The sequence below is a fragment of the Miscanthus floridulus genome, chromosome 15, assembly GCF_019320115.1.
Source record: "Miscanthus floridulus cultivar M001 chromosome 15, ASM1932011v1, whole genome shotgun sequence".
NCBI lineage: Eukaryota > Viridiplantae > Streptophyta > Magnoliopsida > Poales > Poaceae > Miscanthus > Miscanthus floridulus.
In genome coordinates this window covers 14,846,929-14,865,244 of record NC_089594.1, presented here as the reverse complement: position 1 = coordinate 14,865,244, position 18,316 = coordinate 14,846,929, and the positions used below count along the sequence as shown (strand labels likewise).

Here is an 18,316-nt window from a genome sequence, read left to right as displayed (position 1 = left end):
GAGGTGGATATCTCGGCCGTTGGCCCATTCTCCATCGCAGCCGACCCAACGATTTTGTCGGTTAGCCCAGATCCAGCCCATTAAACAGTAGCTGTCTTGCCTTTTAGTTCTGGCCCAGCCCACACACACGGTAAGTAAGGCCACATGCCTCATCGCCACTCGCCGCAGCCCGGCGTAGTTGATCGCCACGTGTAACATGTTGTCGTCACACATTGCCGTACCTTTTTTATTACTACTTATTACAAAATGCCAAATTTCTAATCCACGTTGGTAGTGACTGCTCTTCGCCAAGCACTTGTCTGTTCTGTAGCGCTGCTTCAGGAGTACTATTCAGCGATCGAACAGTATTTTTCTCTCACAACATTTCAATATAAACAGCAAGATAAGTCAAATTTCAACAAAACGAACAAGGCCTAGAATTTCACAAAATTAAAAATAAATAAATAAATAAATAAAGAGGTACTGGGCTTAGCAATTTCATTCTTATTAAATGCGTACGTTTGTTTAAACAGCTCTATCGTATATTTTACTTGAAATCTTATATGGATCATGGACCTGGAGCTGCTGTTTCCGCCCTATACAAGCAAACACACTAGCTGATGCATTGTCTGGTTCTCATATATATTACATTATTTACAAAGAAAAAAGGTATATGGCAGCATACAGCGGCACACCCTCTTACGTACTTCACATTCTTATTCGACGATTAAAAGAAAATTAGTCTTTACACACTTCACTTCTGCAACCAGATTTTAACCTACACCACTAACATGACGGACCTAACTCAAAGAAGAAAGTCGTATTAGTAGTAATAAAGTAAATAAAGAGGCAGAAAAGGTACAAACCTTTTAGGAACTATCAGGGTCCCCTGTTCAAATAAGCTCTAGAGGCAACAAACAAAATACCCAATAAAATAACTCCAGGCTTATCTGTGCTCTTCTAGTCAAGCAAAGCAGTGTACTCCCTTCACACTTAAATTATAGATCGTTTTAGTTTTTTCTAGATATATAACTTTTTTATTCACCTAGACATGCACTATCTAGATACGTAGTAAAAATTATATATGAAAAAACAAAAGCAGCCAATGATTTGGAACAGAGGTAATGCCATCTAGTGAGCATGACTAAAATGAACTGAGAATCTCCTTGAGATAATTTTACTAGGGAGTAAACAAGTCACCTATTCAAATGAAAAAAACTAATGGTGCATCGCTCCCTCTAGCGAGTTCTTTGTCATGGTAGTTTTTTTAAATGCTAGCAATACAAAAGTACTAAGGCCCCGTTCGGCTTACCCCATATCCAGCTTGTTCGGTTTCTTTTTTCAGCTGAAACAGTATTTTTCTCTCACAACAGTGTTTTTCAGCCAATTTCAACGAAGATTCAGCAAGCCAAACGGGACCTAAGTAATCTCTCCATTTTTTGTACATTTTTTTTGTTTCAAATTGTAAGTTATAGCTTTGTCCAAAATAAAACTTGTCTAGCTTTGACCAAATTTATGGAAGAATTCATAGATTTCTATAACATCAAATAAAATTCATTAGATACACCATGAAATATAGTTTAATAGTGCATTTTTTATATTTTGCCATAAACTTAATCAAAACTAGATAAATTCGACCTAGGACAAATCTAAAACAACTTATAACTTGGAACAGAGCTTATTAGAATGGAGTATATATAACAAGCTAATTGGTTAAAAAAACTAATCATCTTGTCATAATCATATATATTTTTTATTTAAAAAAGTACTTCAGCTGGTCTATTTTGGACAAGATCCGGTCAAACTCGTGAAAAAACTTGACTACCAATAACTTTAGGATATATAGATCTCTATTCGAAGATATTTTTATAATCTTATACTTGCTAGATTTACAAGTATGCTCAAATAAATAATCAAATAAAATAATGGTTAAAGTACACATCCAAAACATAAGGTACTTTTGACCGGACGGAGTACTCGACAACTTTAACTTCATGTGTTTTTATGGAAATTTTGCTAATGTCATTGGCTAAAACCTCTATCCCTGATTTGTCACCTAAAAAAACTCAAATTTCGTTAGTAGCACTATCTATAAATTTAATCTCTTTCACGTCATTGTTGATCATATTCTGTTGACATCAAAAAGATCAATTTGCCCGCCCTCTCACTTGAACATAAATTTAGTTGCTCCCTGTTTACACCCCCAACTGAGCACATGATGTAGATTATATTGTGCTAATGCAATCAGTGGCGAAGCTATATATAAGTTTGTGGGTGCAGATGCACCCACGAAAAAAAATAAAATATCATTGAGTAGATCAATTTTTCACCATGCTTACGATTTAAGTTTACGCATCTATAAGGTAGATGTACCACCCTCTAATTTGCTCTAGCTTCGTCACTGAATGCAACCTTGGAACTTTTGAAGGATCTTGGGCCTACCCTCCACAACCACTGCCACGCTCACAGCCAAAAATAGCACAATAACAGCCAATCAGGACATCCAGCAATAGCAGCTAGCAACCACGCTTGCCCACACACTGAGCAACTCACATAGCCGACCCTAGCAGCACACAGCACATGTTTCTCAATCAAAGATTCATCTCTACCACCTCCTTTCTCACCGAGCCGCCCATTTGCTCATTATTGCCTACCTTTGCGATTTGGGGACGACTAGTAGGAGCAATACTAACATATGGATGTTGATATACTTACTCAGACAATTACCTTGATATGAAAGGATTACAATCTAACACCAATTACATGTATGAGAATCGTGTTTTTTAGGTTGCAGATAAGGGGTTTAGGTTTATGCTAATGGCATGTAAGGAATTTTTCTTCTTTTTCTTCTTTCCAATGAGTAATGACCAAGAGGCAGGCCCAGGAAGAAATTCATAATTTTGGGTCCACATCTAGGCCCAAAAGCCGAACTCAAATTTCATCTAAATGGCCACACCCTGCCTCCCCTTAGAAGTTCGAACTACTAATAACTTTGCTCTCTTTCAATTACGTGGTGAAGAGCTTAAAGATGTGATGTATAACTAATCAATGTATCATTGCAGGGATACGTGGTGCACCTATCCATCTCGCTTAACTTTGCTCTCTTTCAATTGCCACGAATATTATATATAAAGCATGATAGAGAAACGCAGGACCTCATTCTTGGACTGCACTTGACTGCTTGTTTTCGGCCTTTGCCCGTGCAAAACCTTGTTTAGTTTTGCTAAAACCAACCTTGTCACTTTTAAGACTTCGTCACTCTTTCGGATGTTAGTCAAAATTTCTAGAACCTGATGCCTCCATCACAACCCTGTCAACCCATGCAACATTTTTTTTTGGGTTAATCCTTGGCCATATTACGTAGGCGGCAACACTTACGGTGGGTAGCTAGTCGCTTAGTCCATTTGCACGCATGCCTCCGAGCTGCCAAACTTAATCCTCTGGCTAAACACAAAACATTGTGAATCAGGAGGCACCGTTCGTCCGAGCTTTCATGGTAAAAGAGAAATGCTGCATGCGATTAAAAATACTTGACATGACATGTTCTCAGGCTGCTTTGGATTTCTATTGTACTAGTATGTTATGTAAAGTAATCTGCTGCTCCCTCACTTGTACGCGCGGCAGGGGCAGGCGTCAAAAGGGCTCCCCTGCTGCTGCACTGTAGCTGCGGCAGGAAAAAGGCGCCGAAAGGCTCCCCTGCCGCACTGTAGCTACAACAGGGGCAGGCGCCAAAGTCAGCCCTGCTGTCACATCTAGTCACTGTAGCAGCATGACAGCATGGCATATCTGTGTACTATGATTAGATGAGTAGAGTTGTATATATAGCTTTCCACTGTAACTCAGTAAAGTTGAGCGAGTTCAGTAATCGATTGTACCTGCTCGACTTGAAGGTGGAGCAGCTGGTGTGGCAGCACGGCACACCAAGGAGCCATGGTTGTGGCATGCCCGGTTCGGCCATCTCAGCTTCGACGCGCTCGGTCGGCTGGAGAAGATGGTACGAGGGCTGCCCCACATCAAGCACGGAGGCAAGCTGTGTGACAGCTGCCTGGTCGAGAAGCAGAGGAGGCTGTCGTTCCCAAAGGCGACCAAGTATCGCGCGGTGGACGCTCTCGAACTCGTCCACGGCGATCTCTGTGGGCCAATCACGCCAGCCACAAATGGTGGTCGACGGTACTTCCTCCTGCTCGTGGATGACTGCAGTCGCTATATGTGGCTGCAACTCCTAACGAGCAAGGACGAGGCGACGGAGGCGATCAAGAAGTTCAAGGCGCGCGCGGAGGCGGAGAGCGGCAAGAAGCTGCGCGTGCTGCGGACTGATCGCGGCGGCGAATACACGGTGGAGTTCGCTGTGTACAGCACGGATCAGGGTGTGGTACGACACCACACCGTGCCGTACTCGCTACAGTAGAATGGCGTGGTGGAGCGGCGGAACCAGACGGTGGTCGGCATGGCTCGATCCATAATGAAGGCCAAGAGCATGCCGGCAAGGTTCTGGGGTGAGGCAGTGACCACGGCGGTGTTCATCCTCAATCGCACGCCCACCAAGGCCCTGAAGGGCAAGACGTCGTTCGAAACTTGGTATGGGCGCAAGCCGAGCATGTCCTTCATCCGGACATTCGGCTGCATCGACCACGTCAGGAAGACAAAGCCGGACCTCACCAAGCTGGAGGACAGAGCACACCGATGGTGCTCCTGGGCCATGAGGAAGGTACCAAGGCGTACCGGCTCTACGACCCACGCGGAGGCAAGGTGGTTGTCTCGCGCGATGTCGTGTTCGACGAGAAGATGGCCTAAGACTGGGACAGTCCGGGCACGGGGGAAGCTAGCGGCTTCACCAGTACCTTCGTCGTCGAGCACTTGGTCATCCACGGTGGTGGAGACGCTGGAGAGGAGGTGCCAACCACTCCAGCAACAGAGCCGAGCACTCCTAGGGCGGTGCCGAACACTCCGGGGAGGGGTGCCGAGCACTCCAGGAGTGATGCCGAGCGGTCCTACAGTGGTGTCGACCACTCTAGGACGGGTGCCGAACGCTCTCGTAGCAGAGCCGAGAGGTCTTGCAGTGGTGCCAACCACTCCAAGACTGGTGCCAACCACTCTAGGAGTGGTGACGAGTGGTACAGGAGTAGTGCCGAGCAGTGCAGCCGGGGAGCCGAGCACTTCAGGTGTTGTGCCGACCACTCCGGCGAAACAGGGGACTCCATCGACGCCGATCGAGTTCGCCTCACCTCCAAGCGACATCACTGAGTTCGTGGATGTCTTCCACGACGGTGAGGAGGTGCGGTTGCACAGGCTGGACGACATCGTCAGCAGCACAAGGTCCTCAGGCCTGACGGGTCGGCTGCTCAAGGACCTAGAGCTGCTTCTCGTCAGTGCAGAGGAACCACCCACGTTCGCGCTGGCCGAGCGCGATGCAAATTGGCAACGGGCGATGCTGGAGGAGATGAAGGCGATCGAGAAAAATGAGACTTGGGAGCTCGTTGTTCCACCTCCAGGATGTCGTCCGATCGGCCTGAAGTGGGTGTACAAGGTCAAGCGGAACGAGCGCGGCGCCATTGTCAAGCACAAGGCTCGCCTCATCGCCCGAGGCTTTGTCCAGCGCGAGGGCATCGACTTCGAGGAAGTCTTTACGCCAGTAGCGCGCATGGAGTCTATCCAACTGCTGCTGGCTTTGGCAGCAGCGAAGGAGTGGCGCGTCCATCACCTAAACATAAAATCGGCCTTCCTCAACGGCGGACTGCGGCATGCCCCACGAGCGTGGAACGCCAAGCTTGACGCCACGCTGGGCGAACTTGGGTTCACGCGGTGCGCAACCGAGCACGCATTCTACACGCGGCGACGGAGGAAGGAGAAGCTCGTCGTCGGCGTGTATGTGGATGACTTGATCGTCACCGACGCGCATGCGGAGGACATCGACAGTTTCAAGCGCGAGATGGCGTGGATCTCGACGCGCTCTCCTACCTCGGCATCGAGGTGAGACAGAGGAAGGAGGCACTCACGCTCGGTCAGAGCGCGTACGCCTCAAAACTGTTGGAGCAGAGCGGCATGGTTGAGTGCAAGCCATGCGTGACTTCGATGGAGGAGCAGCTGAAGCTGACGAAGGCCAGTACCGCGGTGAAGGTAGATGCAACACTCTACCGGAGCATCAGCGGCGGTCTGCGCTACCTAGTCCATACCAGGCCGGACATTACGTTCGCCGTGGGCTACATCAGCCGCTTCATAGAGGATCCCTGAAAGGATCAGGGGGCCGCGGTGAAGCAGCTGCTGCGCTACATCAAGGGAACGGTGGATCAAGTGATCGTCTTCCCAAAGACCAGCGGAAGTGGGTTGCAGCTCACTATATTCTGCGATGCAGACATGGCGGGGGACATCAACGGACGGCGGAGCACCTCTGGCGTGCTCGTCTTCCTCGAGTCGTCTCCAATCTCATGGCTGTCGCTGAAACAAAAGGTGGTGGCGCTGTCCACGTGCGAGGCAGAGTACGTGACGGCGGCCATAGCAGCGTGCCAAGCTGTGTGGCTGCGCCAGCTGCTAGGCGAGCTGACAGGTGTGGAAGCTCACCCACTAGCACTGATGGTGGACAACCAGCCCACCATCGCCCTCGCGAAGAATCCGGTTTTCCACGACCAGAGCAAGCACATCGACGTCAAGTTCCACTTCCTCATGGACTGTGTCGATGGAGGGTAGATCGTCATCGAGTTCGTCGAAACTGGTCAGCAACCCGCAGACGTCCTCACCAAGCCGTTCGGCCGTCTTCGGTTCACGGAGCTGAAGAAGATGATCAGCACGATGGAGACAAATCTACACATGTTTATTTGTTTACAAATAAAATAAAACTTTGAAAACTTCGGCTGGATCTTGTAAAAAACATGAGTATTTGTGAGTTGTGTTGTGACCATAGTGAATGTGGGTTATCGGTTCTAGTGTTTGATCAAAATGCACGAAGAAAGCATACAGACAACCAATAAAGAGATGGAACACATACCACACATTTGGAAAATTCGTGGACGCCTACATGCATACCTCATGGTCGACAAGCCTATGCAGATTTGGTACCTGCATGCAAGAACAGTAGGTCCATGAATAAACATTTGCACCGCTTTACAGAAAGATAACTTGCACCCCCAGTGCACTACCATAGAATAGGATTTGCATAAAGTGACACGCAAATGAAGGGTGCAGTAAATAGATATTTTTCACGCCACTGGAATGGATGAAGTGGCTAAAACCAAAAACTACTCCAGATTGCTGCAAAACGTGTAGACCCGGGTGGAAAATAGATGATTTGTTTCCAGGATGTACTATAGCAGCAAATGGTCATCCAGCCCACACTGCCATCCATGCATCCACATCAAATAGGGGCCGTCCATTCAAGTCAGATCAACAGGAGCAGGGCATCCATTCAGTTCAGTTTGGTGCTCATAACATCCTTCACAAAAGCAGCGGAAGTATTACAAGAACTAGTGGTTCGTGTGTTCCATTTTTTAATAACTAATTATAATATTATAATAAATACTTAAAAGGTAAATCAATCTAACCGTTTCATATCCACCATGTGAACTATATCCTCAATCCAAATAATGTAATAAGTAAAGCCTGCGCCTGTACAAGAGTTTGCAACTCTACCCAGGTATGTCAAAAAACAATAGTATTGACCTTGTCAGAAAACAACCCTTTACTAGCTCAGCCCATCCTCAACTGATTTCCCATGCCCGCCACCTCCACAAGGCAGAGCAGGGCATGATACTGTATGGGCCTCCTCTTGCACCATCCTTGGGGTAACATGAAATTAGTCTGAACAAGTATAATGCGCAGTTTGTTCTTGCTGTCCAGCATGTTCATGCACTCCATACTTTGATATCGATATAAATCCTGCAAAGTAGACAGAACACCCGAATCACCACCAAGTCTTTTTCAAGTCCACAGTGCAAGCTGTTGCATGTTTTTATGTAGTGCAACAGCACCAAGGCTTGGTCAACAGAGTAGAGATGGTCGTTATTCTTATCAGGTGATTTGTCAATAAAATGGGAAGTAGTCGTTGCTTTCACTAGCCAAGATATTAGATCTCAACTTACATTATAACAATTTCACCAAGACTCCATCCCCCTATCCAAATTTGCAGCTAATGGTCAATTTATATTTCTACAGAATATCTGGGACATTAAATTCTTGCAAGTCCGAAAAAATAACTGATTTTATCAATTGGAATCCTCAGCCCAGAAATACCACGAGAGGGTGCAACTATGAAAGCCTGTACAATGAACTACACAGGATGAGATTCCCAGGTGACTGACATGTCCATGGAATTATGTAGGTACCATAAATGCTCTGGCATCAATCATAATTACAATCCTAGATGACTTTTAATATTTAATGCAGTTTAATAATCCAATCATGCATATATACCAATTCTAGTTTAATCCCTGAAAAATAAATTATCAGTAACCACAAGACAAATTGGACGCAGTTTGACAAGTTAAATGCCCCATCTCCAATTCAACATTTAACAACGAATATATACCAATTAAAATTTGGCTGAGCCTTGGGCCCCTTTTGGATTGAAGAATTTTCAAATATGTTTAAATAATTTCAATCCAAAGGAAGTTGTCCCATGTAGCTTGTTCGAAAAGAATACTGAGGATGCCCAATTTGTAAGAAATGGCTTCTAATGACATCAATTCCATAGGAATGTAACATTGGCCCTGTTCGGCTTACCCCATATTCGGCTTGTTCGGCTTCTTTTTTCAGCCGGAACAGTGTTTTTCTCTCACAACAATTTAGTCGGAACAATTGTGTTAGATATCTTGGAAAGATTAATATAGTTGCAGATATATCTTATTGCAAATTCCCATGATCTTTTGTTCCATAGGATTGAATAAGCTATTAGAAACTAAAATCCAGCATTCAAAGGTTCAACTCGTGTTAAGAATATCTGAGCACATGACAAAGAATGATATCAAAACTAATCTACGAATTTCATACTGCAAAAAAAACTATATGAAACCTGATTAATGAATTCCACACAGCCAAGAATCATAAGTGCTGCAATTACCTCAAAAGATGGCCTTCTTAGTTCATTGATCCGCGGCACCTAAACAAGCAGTGGATAGTTAGGATAAAAAGGTAGAGTAAAACAGAAGTAATCTCAATGGTAGTGCTCAATTGCTACATTAATTAAATAGAAACACAACAGGTCATTCCTGAGCAAAACCATGACTATGATGAAGACAAGTCACAGGGAAAAAAAAGTATTTCATGTGGATGCAGAAGATATTAACATCTGAATGTTTACCTTCATATATGCACTATTTAAATTATTATTTCAATATTTCTAGAGCTTGATATCAACAATTTAGTTACTTCAGGACATGAAAATAATTACTTTGTGTCTGCATACTGCTGTGCAAAATGGGATAAGCATAGATGAAGGCGATGGAATATCTGCATGCTTTCCATAGTAAACAAAAATTGGCATCAATACAAGTATTCTAATCTCGCATCATCAACAGTTTGGTAAGGAAATCATTTTATTTGGCTCCAAATTTTTATATTGTGTATACATGCAAGTAGTACCAATAACATCGATAAGACTACAAGGGCGGCCAAACTTAATACCCGTAACAGCATTTGAAACACATTATCTTCATGAAATAGATCTCAATTGACAAAACAAAAGCCTTCAGCCTTCCTGTATAGTGATTAGCAGATTTACCTCCGAGAACCACAATGGCAAGGTATCTTTTTTTCCTCCAATGGAAACTTGTAATTATATGTAATTTCCTCACCGGCACATATACGCCTCTTTGCATAAATGAAAATCTTCTTCTGGCCATCAACAGTGATCACCTTTGTGTAGCAATTTGGCTGGCATGGAAAATATGAAACAACTACTTAGCATTTTACAAGCATCGCAATTGAATAATCTTTTCTTGAACACTTACGTCACAAGAATGATTTATGAACCTTGCTAACCCACCACGTTTAGTGGCATCGACCTGCATAAATTAAGATACTTGGGCAATGAGCACTAGAACGAAAAATAGAAGGTGGAATAAAAAAACTGACAGCCTTTTCTTTTTGGTTGCAGCTTGAGATTACATAGCACTATAGCAGTACGATTACCATTACCATCCATCCAAAGAAGTAGGCACTCTGTCAAGAAGTGCCCCAGTGTTTTTTGTTCAAAAATAATAATAGCACGGCTCCCAACCAACTAAAAGGTTTCCTTTATGCTCTAGCTAACCATTTTCACATATTTTGTTTATTTTGTACCCCTTGAGATAATACATGAGTTTCTTATTTCGTAATCAAAGAAAAAAAATGAAGACACCAAAGCAATACTGCATTAAGTGAGGAATGATCTGCATCACCCACCACAAAATCATCATCCAAGCGAAAGAGGTAACTGCTTCCAATCCCACTCTTCTCATATTGAGACTCACGTATGTCAGAGACCTATAGGGTACAAATCATTCTTTAACACGTTGCTCAAAACAAGCATGTCAGTGAAACAATGGTTGATTGAATAATGCATGATTACCCGCCGGTGAATCAGTTGACCAACATATTCTATAACGAAGTCTTCTGCTTCGATCAACTCAAGCGCGATCAGACCCCATTCATGGATCTTGCTCCTCTGAAAACGCAAGCACTTTTTCCTTGCCTACACATCGAGAAAGGAATAAATGAGAATCATCAGAACCACTTATAAACAGAAATTTCAGAATCAGAATATATAGTTCTGTTTTACCTTCATTTGGGTAATTTTCAGCAGCTCAGCACCTTCAGCGGCTGCTAACAGATTTCGCAGTTTAACCCGATTTGTTCTTGCAGATGAAACCTTTGCTTGAGAATTTATCCACACATTATTATTTGATGAGGCAGAAAGAATAGTCCGAACATGGTACCCTCTCACACGAGCCCTTTCTGATGGAGTAGCATTTCGCGCCCAATTGCGCCACTCCCATCCATTAATGGAAACTCTAGCACAGCCATCTGATTCTGGGCATGAGATCATCGGTTTTACCTTCTCACTGGTCTCACTGGGAATGTCCCTGCCCTTTTTTTTCTTGACATGTTTCGTGAGCATACTATTATCCGCCACATTATCATTCCCCGTAGGTGTCCTGTTAGCAACCATGTGCTTCTTTGTTGGATGAGATGACCTGGCTCCTGGAAAGGAAAGGCATATCACAAATATATACAAACCTATGTATCAGAAGAAGAAACAGATCAAAAGACTTACTTTTTGGCACCTCACTGCAAAGGAGTGTCAGATCTTGCTGGATATTCAAATCATGAGCATCATTAGCCACAGTTTTGGCTCCTTTTTTGGACGGCTTGTCCACAAATGAAACTTTCTTTGATGTCAAAGCTTTGTTTGATTCCTGGATATTTTTCACATAAATCTTGCGGTCAACAAGCTGACAAAGAGGTTTTGAAAGCTGCTCATCCATTGAGATTTCCACTGGTTTTTTTGATGTTTTTGATTGACATGTTTTCTCAAATTTCCTCTTCCTGTAGTATGTTTTTTCTTTGAGTTTTGATGATTCATCTGCGCTTTTAGTTACAGCATTTCTCCTGGTGTACCATGAGCCCAAGCACTTGCTACTTGTATCAGAGAAGAGAGATGTCCACTCTCTCACAACATTCTCATGTAGTTTTTGCCGGCAGAGAGCCAAAGTTATATATCTAGAAATCAAAGGAATAGTGTTCATTGATTTTGAAGGTCTATATATGTTTTTGTCCTTAAGTGGTAAAGGGACTAAGCCAGTCTCCATTCCAGGAGGCACTTCATCAAATTTCTCATCCAATTCTGCTGTTTTACATATATCCATCTTTTCAAATATCCTCGCATACGACATGGATAGGTGCTCTTCCACTGCACACACTTTACAAGGGAATAAGAAAAATGCAATCAAGCACAACACAGGTAAGAATGGAAGAACATAACACAAGGATGCTGCTCATTTACCATGAGAAGTGGGCATTTTATCTGTTGCCATTTCAGCAGCAGTTGATGTTTCAACTGAAGTCGGTTCAGTTGGACTGGTTCTTGTAGCTTCAACGGTATTCAGTTCTTCATCTACAGCCATTTCAATTGGACTGGTTCTTGTGGTCATAGCCATTTCAACAATATTCAGTTCATCACCTCCAGTCATCTCAATAGGATTGAGTGTTTCGTGCATAGACGTCTCAGCTGACATGGGTGATTCTGGTGCGTGAATAGGGGTACCAATTTGTTCCTGTGACATTTACCGAAACAAATTGTGGGAATTCAGGGGTATTAGCAGTAATCAGGAAAATTTCTTTTTTGCTTTCAGCTCACCTGATCAATACTGCTTTCGAGTCCAAAGCATAAACAATTTGTTATCTCCTCTGCAATAACCTCCTCAAAATAGTGAAATAAAGATTGCTTCGATGAGATATATAGTTCATTTGCCAGCATCCTCTGGACTACTGCTAAGGGGCCAGAAAATAAAGTGGTGCTTGATTCAGACTTCCCATCCATAGCACTTCCATTGACTTCTAATAAGGATGGAGAGAGGGAGTTCTCAGGAGATTTCCAACATGGTCCAAATCCAGGTGGAAAGTCCATGTCACATTCAGTAGCATCTAAATCCTGCAAAACCATGAAAGTATCACAACATATCAGCTGTGAAATAATAACAAAGGTTTATAAAACACTAAACCACTCTTATCAAGAAAGAAACACGTTCAGCCCCAGTGAAAACACCTTTGGTGACAATTCATGACTGTCTTGGGCTTTCACGTTATCAGGGATGACAGAAATACTTGTAGAGGGCAGATTCAATATACAATTTCTCTGTAACCATACATCACAGTAGTCCATAACACATTCAGACAGTATTTCGTCCCATACATTCTTCATGGATTCATAATAAACTGTTTGCCAAACTGCTGGTAGTATATCAGCAACTTTACCATGCACTGCTGTAAATTGAATTGCCACTGAACAATCCACTGGGGCAGTATTATATGAGTTGCCTTTTTTTGGAACAGTAGATGATGTGTTAACTTTGACCTTAATTGTGGAATCCTTCTTGTTGCTCACACTGTCAGGCTGCAAGCAATAGCACAACTAGGGCAGGTTATTAAAGGCTGAAAAGGAAAAGTAAGACACAGCTCCCTCCTTAGACAAACCCCTCATAAATAAAACAAACCTTAGTAACTTGGTTCTTCAGTTTTGCAGCCAGTTGCTTCTCAGTCTTCTTGGAAACAATTAAATCTGGAAGTATAGAGCTGAATATTTCATCAATTAGAACCCTGCGAGCTGATTTCATAATCCCTGCATGCAGCTGATGGCTAACATCATCAACTATGTCACCCACTAAGCCATTCAATGATGCAGAATCGTTAGCTGTAGCTTCCGAAGGCTCTTTGTGTTCCCCACTCCACATACCCATTAGTGATACAAGCGTGAATGGGCCAAATTTGCCATCAACATGGTAAATCTGAAGTAAAATTCATCAGATTGTAAACTATGTTGAGAAATTAAAACTTATTTCATAAGTTGGCACATGAGATAGGAGGAAATGTGTAGTATGAGAGTGAAGGATCTAGATGCACATCAAGTCTATAGATTATCTTAAATCAGGAACAAAAGGCAGGGAAGACTTCCATGAATTTCAACAGAATCTTATCTCGGTTTTTCTCATCCATCATGTAAATCTTATTCAACCTAGCTGGGTTACAAGATAGTATGTACAGTACTTGCCAAGAATGAAAATAATAATACAGTACTATGATATGCTAATCTAACGTAAAGTGCCAAGGGAACTCATGGCAACAAATGAACCAAATTTTAAGAGTTTTTTTTCAACGCGAGAGAGAAACTCCTCCAACTATTACACATTAGGATATCCAACAGCCTAATAATATTCTTGAGCCATTGACAGATGTGACCAAATCATAGGAAAGTGTTTCACTCACAAAGAAAGTGCTGCATTACATAGAAGCAATCAAGAATGTCATAATTTACACGTATACATACTTTTTTTGCTTACACAAAGAATTAATGAGATCCAGAAGGTGAGAATTTTCATATCTGATTTCCATACCATTGAAAGATCTTGGATATAGCTATTGTGATGCCAATAGGAAAGTTCAGCAAGAGAATGTGGCCCTTGTCGGCAACCTTCTGAATCCTCAAACATCCAGCATGATTCTTCGTTTGAAAGAGACTAACAGGGAGGAAGCAGGAACCAAAGCAGTCAGGAAGGCAGGCAAGCTAAGGATGACACGAACAAATATAGACAGAAGAGCAAGCCATACATCTGGAAAAACCATTTTAGCATGGGAAGCCACTTTCTCTGTCTCCGTCGATGCATTTGGGGTGGAAGCCATGGCATCGACATTCCATTGTGAAAGGAATTGTTTCAGAAAGATCAACTGCACAGGATCGGCTGTTTTCCCACCAAAAACAGCATAGATAGCAAGGCTTCGAGGCAAGAAACCAGTGGACAGCCCCTCATACAGTTGTTCAGGTGGGTAAGGTCCGCACATCTGCCCGTTCCCGCTCATATACATGCAACCTTCAAAATGTTGATGTTGCAAGTATGCGCCCTGTGCCCCATTTTGACCAGACGAATAGCCAATCCCATATTGTTGATAAACCACACCATTGTTACCAGTGGAACAGGCATATTCCTGCATTGCAGGAAACACACCAGTGTTCTGCGTTTGATCACCACTACCGGAAGCCATGTGATGCCGCTCAGAGCACCTGATAAATCATGCAGGAAAGCATTAAAGCTCTACGTAACTTTTTAATAGAAATAGAAGGAAGGTAAAAGGCGGAAGAGATGCGATTTCAGTGAAGCCTTGTACCGGTCAGGCAAGTCCCCCAGTGAATCATCACATATTGGCACGCAACAGACAAGGGGTTCACTATACGACAACTCGGTTGCCAACAACTTTACGCGCTTCCTTCCAGTAACAGGGTAAGAGCAGCCGACGGCCGACACCATTGGTTCAGCATCCAGTCCCTGATCACAAGAAGAGTGGCACATGCACAAGTGTCAGATATGTCTCAACCGAATCATTCAGCTTAAGAAGGAAAATCATGGTAGCCTTATGCGTTGATGTCTGGTCTGCTGTTATGTGCATTAGCATGGCTTGATGTATAACACATGCGACGGATTTTGCATTATTTTGACACTGCGAGTAGACAGTGGCGTTGCCAGTGAATTTGCATGACGAGGGCCAAGCAAATGCTTAGTATAGAAATCAGGAACTGGGGATTGTAGCATATAGACAGTGGCGGAGCCCATGAATCCGCACAGGGCCACATACGTTGTACATACTAGAAATCAAGAATTGGGGGTTGTGCATTGTGCAATTGAAGTTGTAAGAACAAATGCAAAACACTCAATTACTCAAATGTCAAATACCAGCTGCGCTGCTGCTGACAGACGCCCGGGCCGCCGGACTCCCGCGGGCGGCCGTCGCCTGTCCGGCGGGCGGGCAACTGAGCAACACCGGCCGGCAGGCCACAACCGTAGTACGGCACGGGCACAGCCTCTAGGATTTGCCCGCGTAGACGCGTCCAATTCGCCCCCAAGAGCGACTTGTCCGTGCCGATCTGCCTGGCCGCCGCTAGCACTGATTGGCTGCGCTGACCCTCGATTTGATAGCGCCGGCGTCAACCCGCTAGGGTTTCGGCAGGCAGCGGCAGGAGGCGACGGCGGCGACGACCGACAGGGGATTCCCGATTCCGATTTGGCGAGGAGGACAAGGACTGAGAAGGGTGCGATGGGAGGGCCCGCCGGCGCTAGCACGTTTGCTGGGCTTCACAATATCTATTGGGCTTGGGCCACATTCCTTCAGAAGGTCATTGTGGACGTTAGAAAAAGGGCAGAAGGAAAATCCTCTAAAAAAATAAGTCCATTTTGTCCCTCTCTCTCCGTACCATAGTTGAGGGAGGCAAAATAGTGTTAGGGTGTTTTTGGTTTGATCGTTTGAGGACGAATAGTTGAGGGAGGCAAAATAGTTGCTAGGGTGTTTTTGGTTTGACCGTTTGAGGACGAAGTTAGATGAAATATGACAATCTATGAATATTGGGATAAGGATATTCATGATGCATGTGTTAGTTGGATGGATTGGATGAGTCATTTTTCTATTTGGTTGGATGGATGAAAGTAGATGGGACGAGAATAGTTGACTAATTATATCTATTATTTATTATTTAAAAATAATAACAACTAATTACTACCTCTGTTTCATTTTATCTAGCACACACGCATATCAAGATTCAAACTTTAAAAACTTTGATTAATAATTAGGCTAATAATTTTTAACTATTATAATACAAATTTTACATGATTAGATTTGTAAGGAATTATACTATCTAATGATTATAAGTTTATAAAATAAATAATATAATATAAAACAAATAAATGATTAAAGTGTAATCTAGGAGACCGTATCATTCTAACTTGCGCCAGATAAAATGGTACGGAAGGAGTAGACACTAATAAATATGTACTAATACTAATTTTGTCATGATAATCACTAATTTAAAATAAAATATGTTAATTAGCACCACTAATATCCTAATTAGCACATGAAACATGCACTAATCAATGTATTAGCACTTATCAAAACTAATCATATCATCATAATTACTAAGTAATAATATAACATACTAATAATCCTTAATTTATTTGCTAATGACAAATATTAGAAGATATGGATAAGCTGCTCCACGAGATTAAAACTCCTCTCCTTCCAACTTTTAGATTTTGGAGATGATCTTGATTGCTTGATATTGTTAGGCCGATTACCACTCGTTGCATCCACCACCTCTTATACTTGGCCAGAAGCTCTTTGGAAGTAAGCTTCGCCTTCATCATCCTGTGCTTGCCATGGCCCTGAGCTTTATTATTGAGATCTAAAAACTTCATCTTATCTCTGGCATGCCCCCACCGCTTAGTGTTTTTTGTTGAAATTTTAATATAGCCGAACAATTATGTTCGGTTGTAATTGCTGTTTTGACATCACTCAAATTGTTAACTAAGGTCTTGTTTAGTTCCTCCCCTAAAGTTTACTCCCTATCACATCGGATGTTTGGACATATATATTGAGTATTAAATATAGACTAAAAAATAACTAATTGCACAGATTACGACTAATTTGCGAGATGAATTTTTTAAGCCTAATTAGTCCATGATGTGACCATATGGTGCTACAGTAAACATGTGCTGATGACGGATTAATTAGGCTTAATAAATTCGTCTCGCGGATTATTGAGGACTTCCGTAATTTATTTTATTATTACTATCCGAACACTCTCATGTGACATACCGATATGACACCCGATGTGACATCCCTAAACTTTACTCCCTGGATTTAAACACCACCTAAACTATTGTGTTCAGCCATACAACAGTTTTTGCGTCATGAATGTCTCTGTCGGGGGACCAATACTAGGGTACCTGAAAAGGAGGAGCTAATGACCATCAACATTGATTCATCCGAGCAGTCAAGAGCGCGACTACAGCTCCAACTGACCCCAGGCACGAAGGCTCCGACCCGCCCGACCTCTGGGGGCGAGCTCCGTCTCGCCCGACCCCGAGGCCGCGGGCTTCGCCTCGCCCGGCCCTAAGGTTGCAGGCTCCGCTCCGCCTACCCTTTGGGTTTGTGCTCTGCCTCGCCCGACCCTTGGGTTCGTTCCCCGCCTCGCCTGACCTCTGGGGTGGGTTCCGCCTCGCCCGACCCCGAGGCCGCCGGGTTTGCCTCGCCCGACCCCGAGGCCCCGGGCTCCGTCTCGCCCGACAGGGACCCATACCACCGCCAACCACTCTAGGCCCAAGCGTGTGGGCCTGGGTCAAAACTCTGACACCAAGGAAGAGACCGGCATGCCCCGATGTAACCCGTGGCCATGACGGGCTATACCTGAGGATTCACATCAAGAACAGCGTCGGGCGTACTCGGTGCTGTTCTGCCTAACCCCCGTACGAACGCTGACAGGTGCGTCAGCTCACCACGATGTTCGCTGCGATGGAATGGAACGCCATGATTGGCAGACGATGCCTGCGCATGGTGCTAGTAATGGACAAGGCCACAACGTGGAGCTGTCCCTGTTGACATCTACAGGGTCAGCGAGACCCGCATGAAGGATGAGAAGGACCCGGCGATCCTAAAGGACTTCTTCTCTCTCGTTCTTCTCATTTCCTCCACTGTAACCCGTGCTTTTCCTTGGCCTATAAAAGGGAAAGTAGGGCGTCCCATGAAGAGGAGGGATCCGATGAAAACTGATCAATCGATATCGACACGAGAAGCACGACACGAGCACTTGGCTGAGCAGCAATCGAGCTCT

General features: G+C 43.8%; 1 protein-coding gene across 7 annotated transcripts; it reads right to left on the bottom strand.

Annotated features, from left to right (window-relative positions):
- Positions 1-524: 524 nt before the first annotated feature.
- On the bottom strand, positions 525-15,747 carry LOC136509672 (histone-lysine N-methyltransferase ATXR7-like). 7 transcript variants are annotated; one of them, XM_066504409.1, is made up of 19 exons: positions 15,390-15,747; positions 14,827-14,984; positions 14,272-14,722; positions 14,058-14,180; positions 13,161-13,451; positions 12,713-13,060; positions 12,305-12,598; positions 11,951-12,221; positions 11,222-11,866; positions 10,727-11,148; positions 10,517-10,639; positions 10,351-10,431; positions 9,918-9,971; positions 9,689-9,840; positions 9,029-9,067; positions 7,515-7,848; positions 7,113-7,405; positions 6,962-7,032; positions 525-3,423 (listed from the first exon to the last, which is right to left on the bottom strand). In XM_066504409.1, exons 2-15 carry the CDS (start codon positions 14,964-14,966, stop codon positions 9,046-9,048), a joined length of 3,417 nt encoding a protein of 1,138 aa, XP_066360506.1. In that variant the 5' UTR covers positions 14,967-14,984; positions 15,390-15,747; the 3' UTR covers positions 525-3,423; positions 6,962-7,032; positions 7,113-7,405; positions 7,515-7,848; positions 9,029-9,045. The 7 variants fall into 7 exon arrangements, with proteins under 7 accessions (XP_066360506.1, XP_066360505.1, XP_066360510.1 ...); XM_066504408.1 differs by lacking the exon at positions 525-3,423 and adding an exon at positions 6,617-6,744; XM_066504413.1 differs by lacking the exons at positions 525-3,423; positions 7,113-7,405 and adding an exon at positions 6,617-6,744 and having other exon boundaries at positions 7,633-7,848.
- Positions 15,748-18,316: the final 2,569 nt, after the last annotated feature.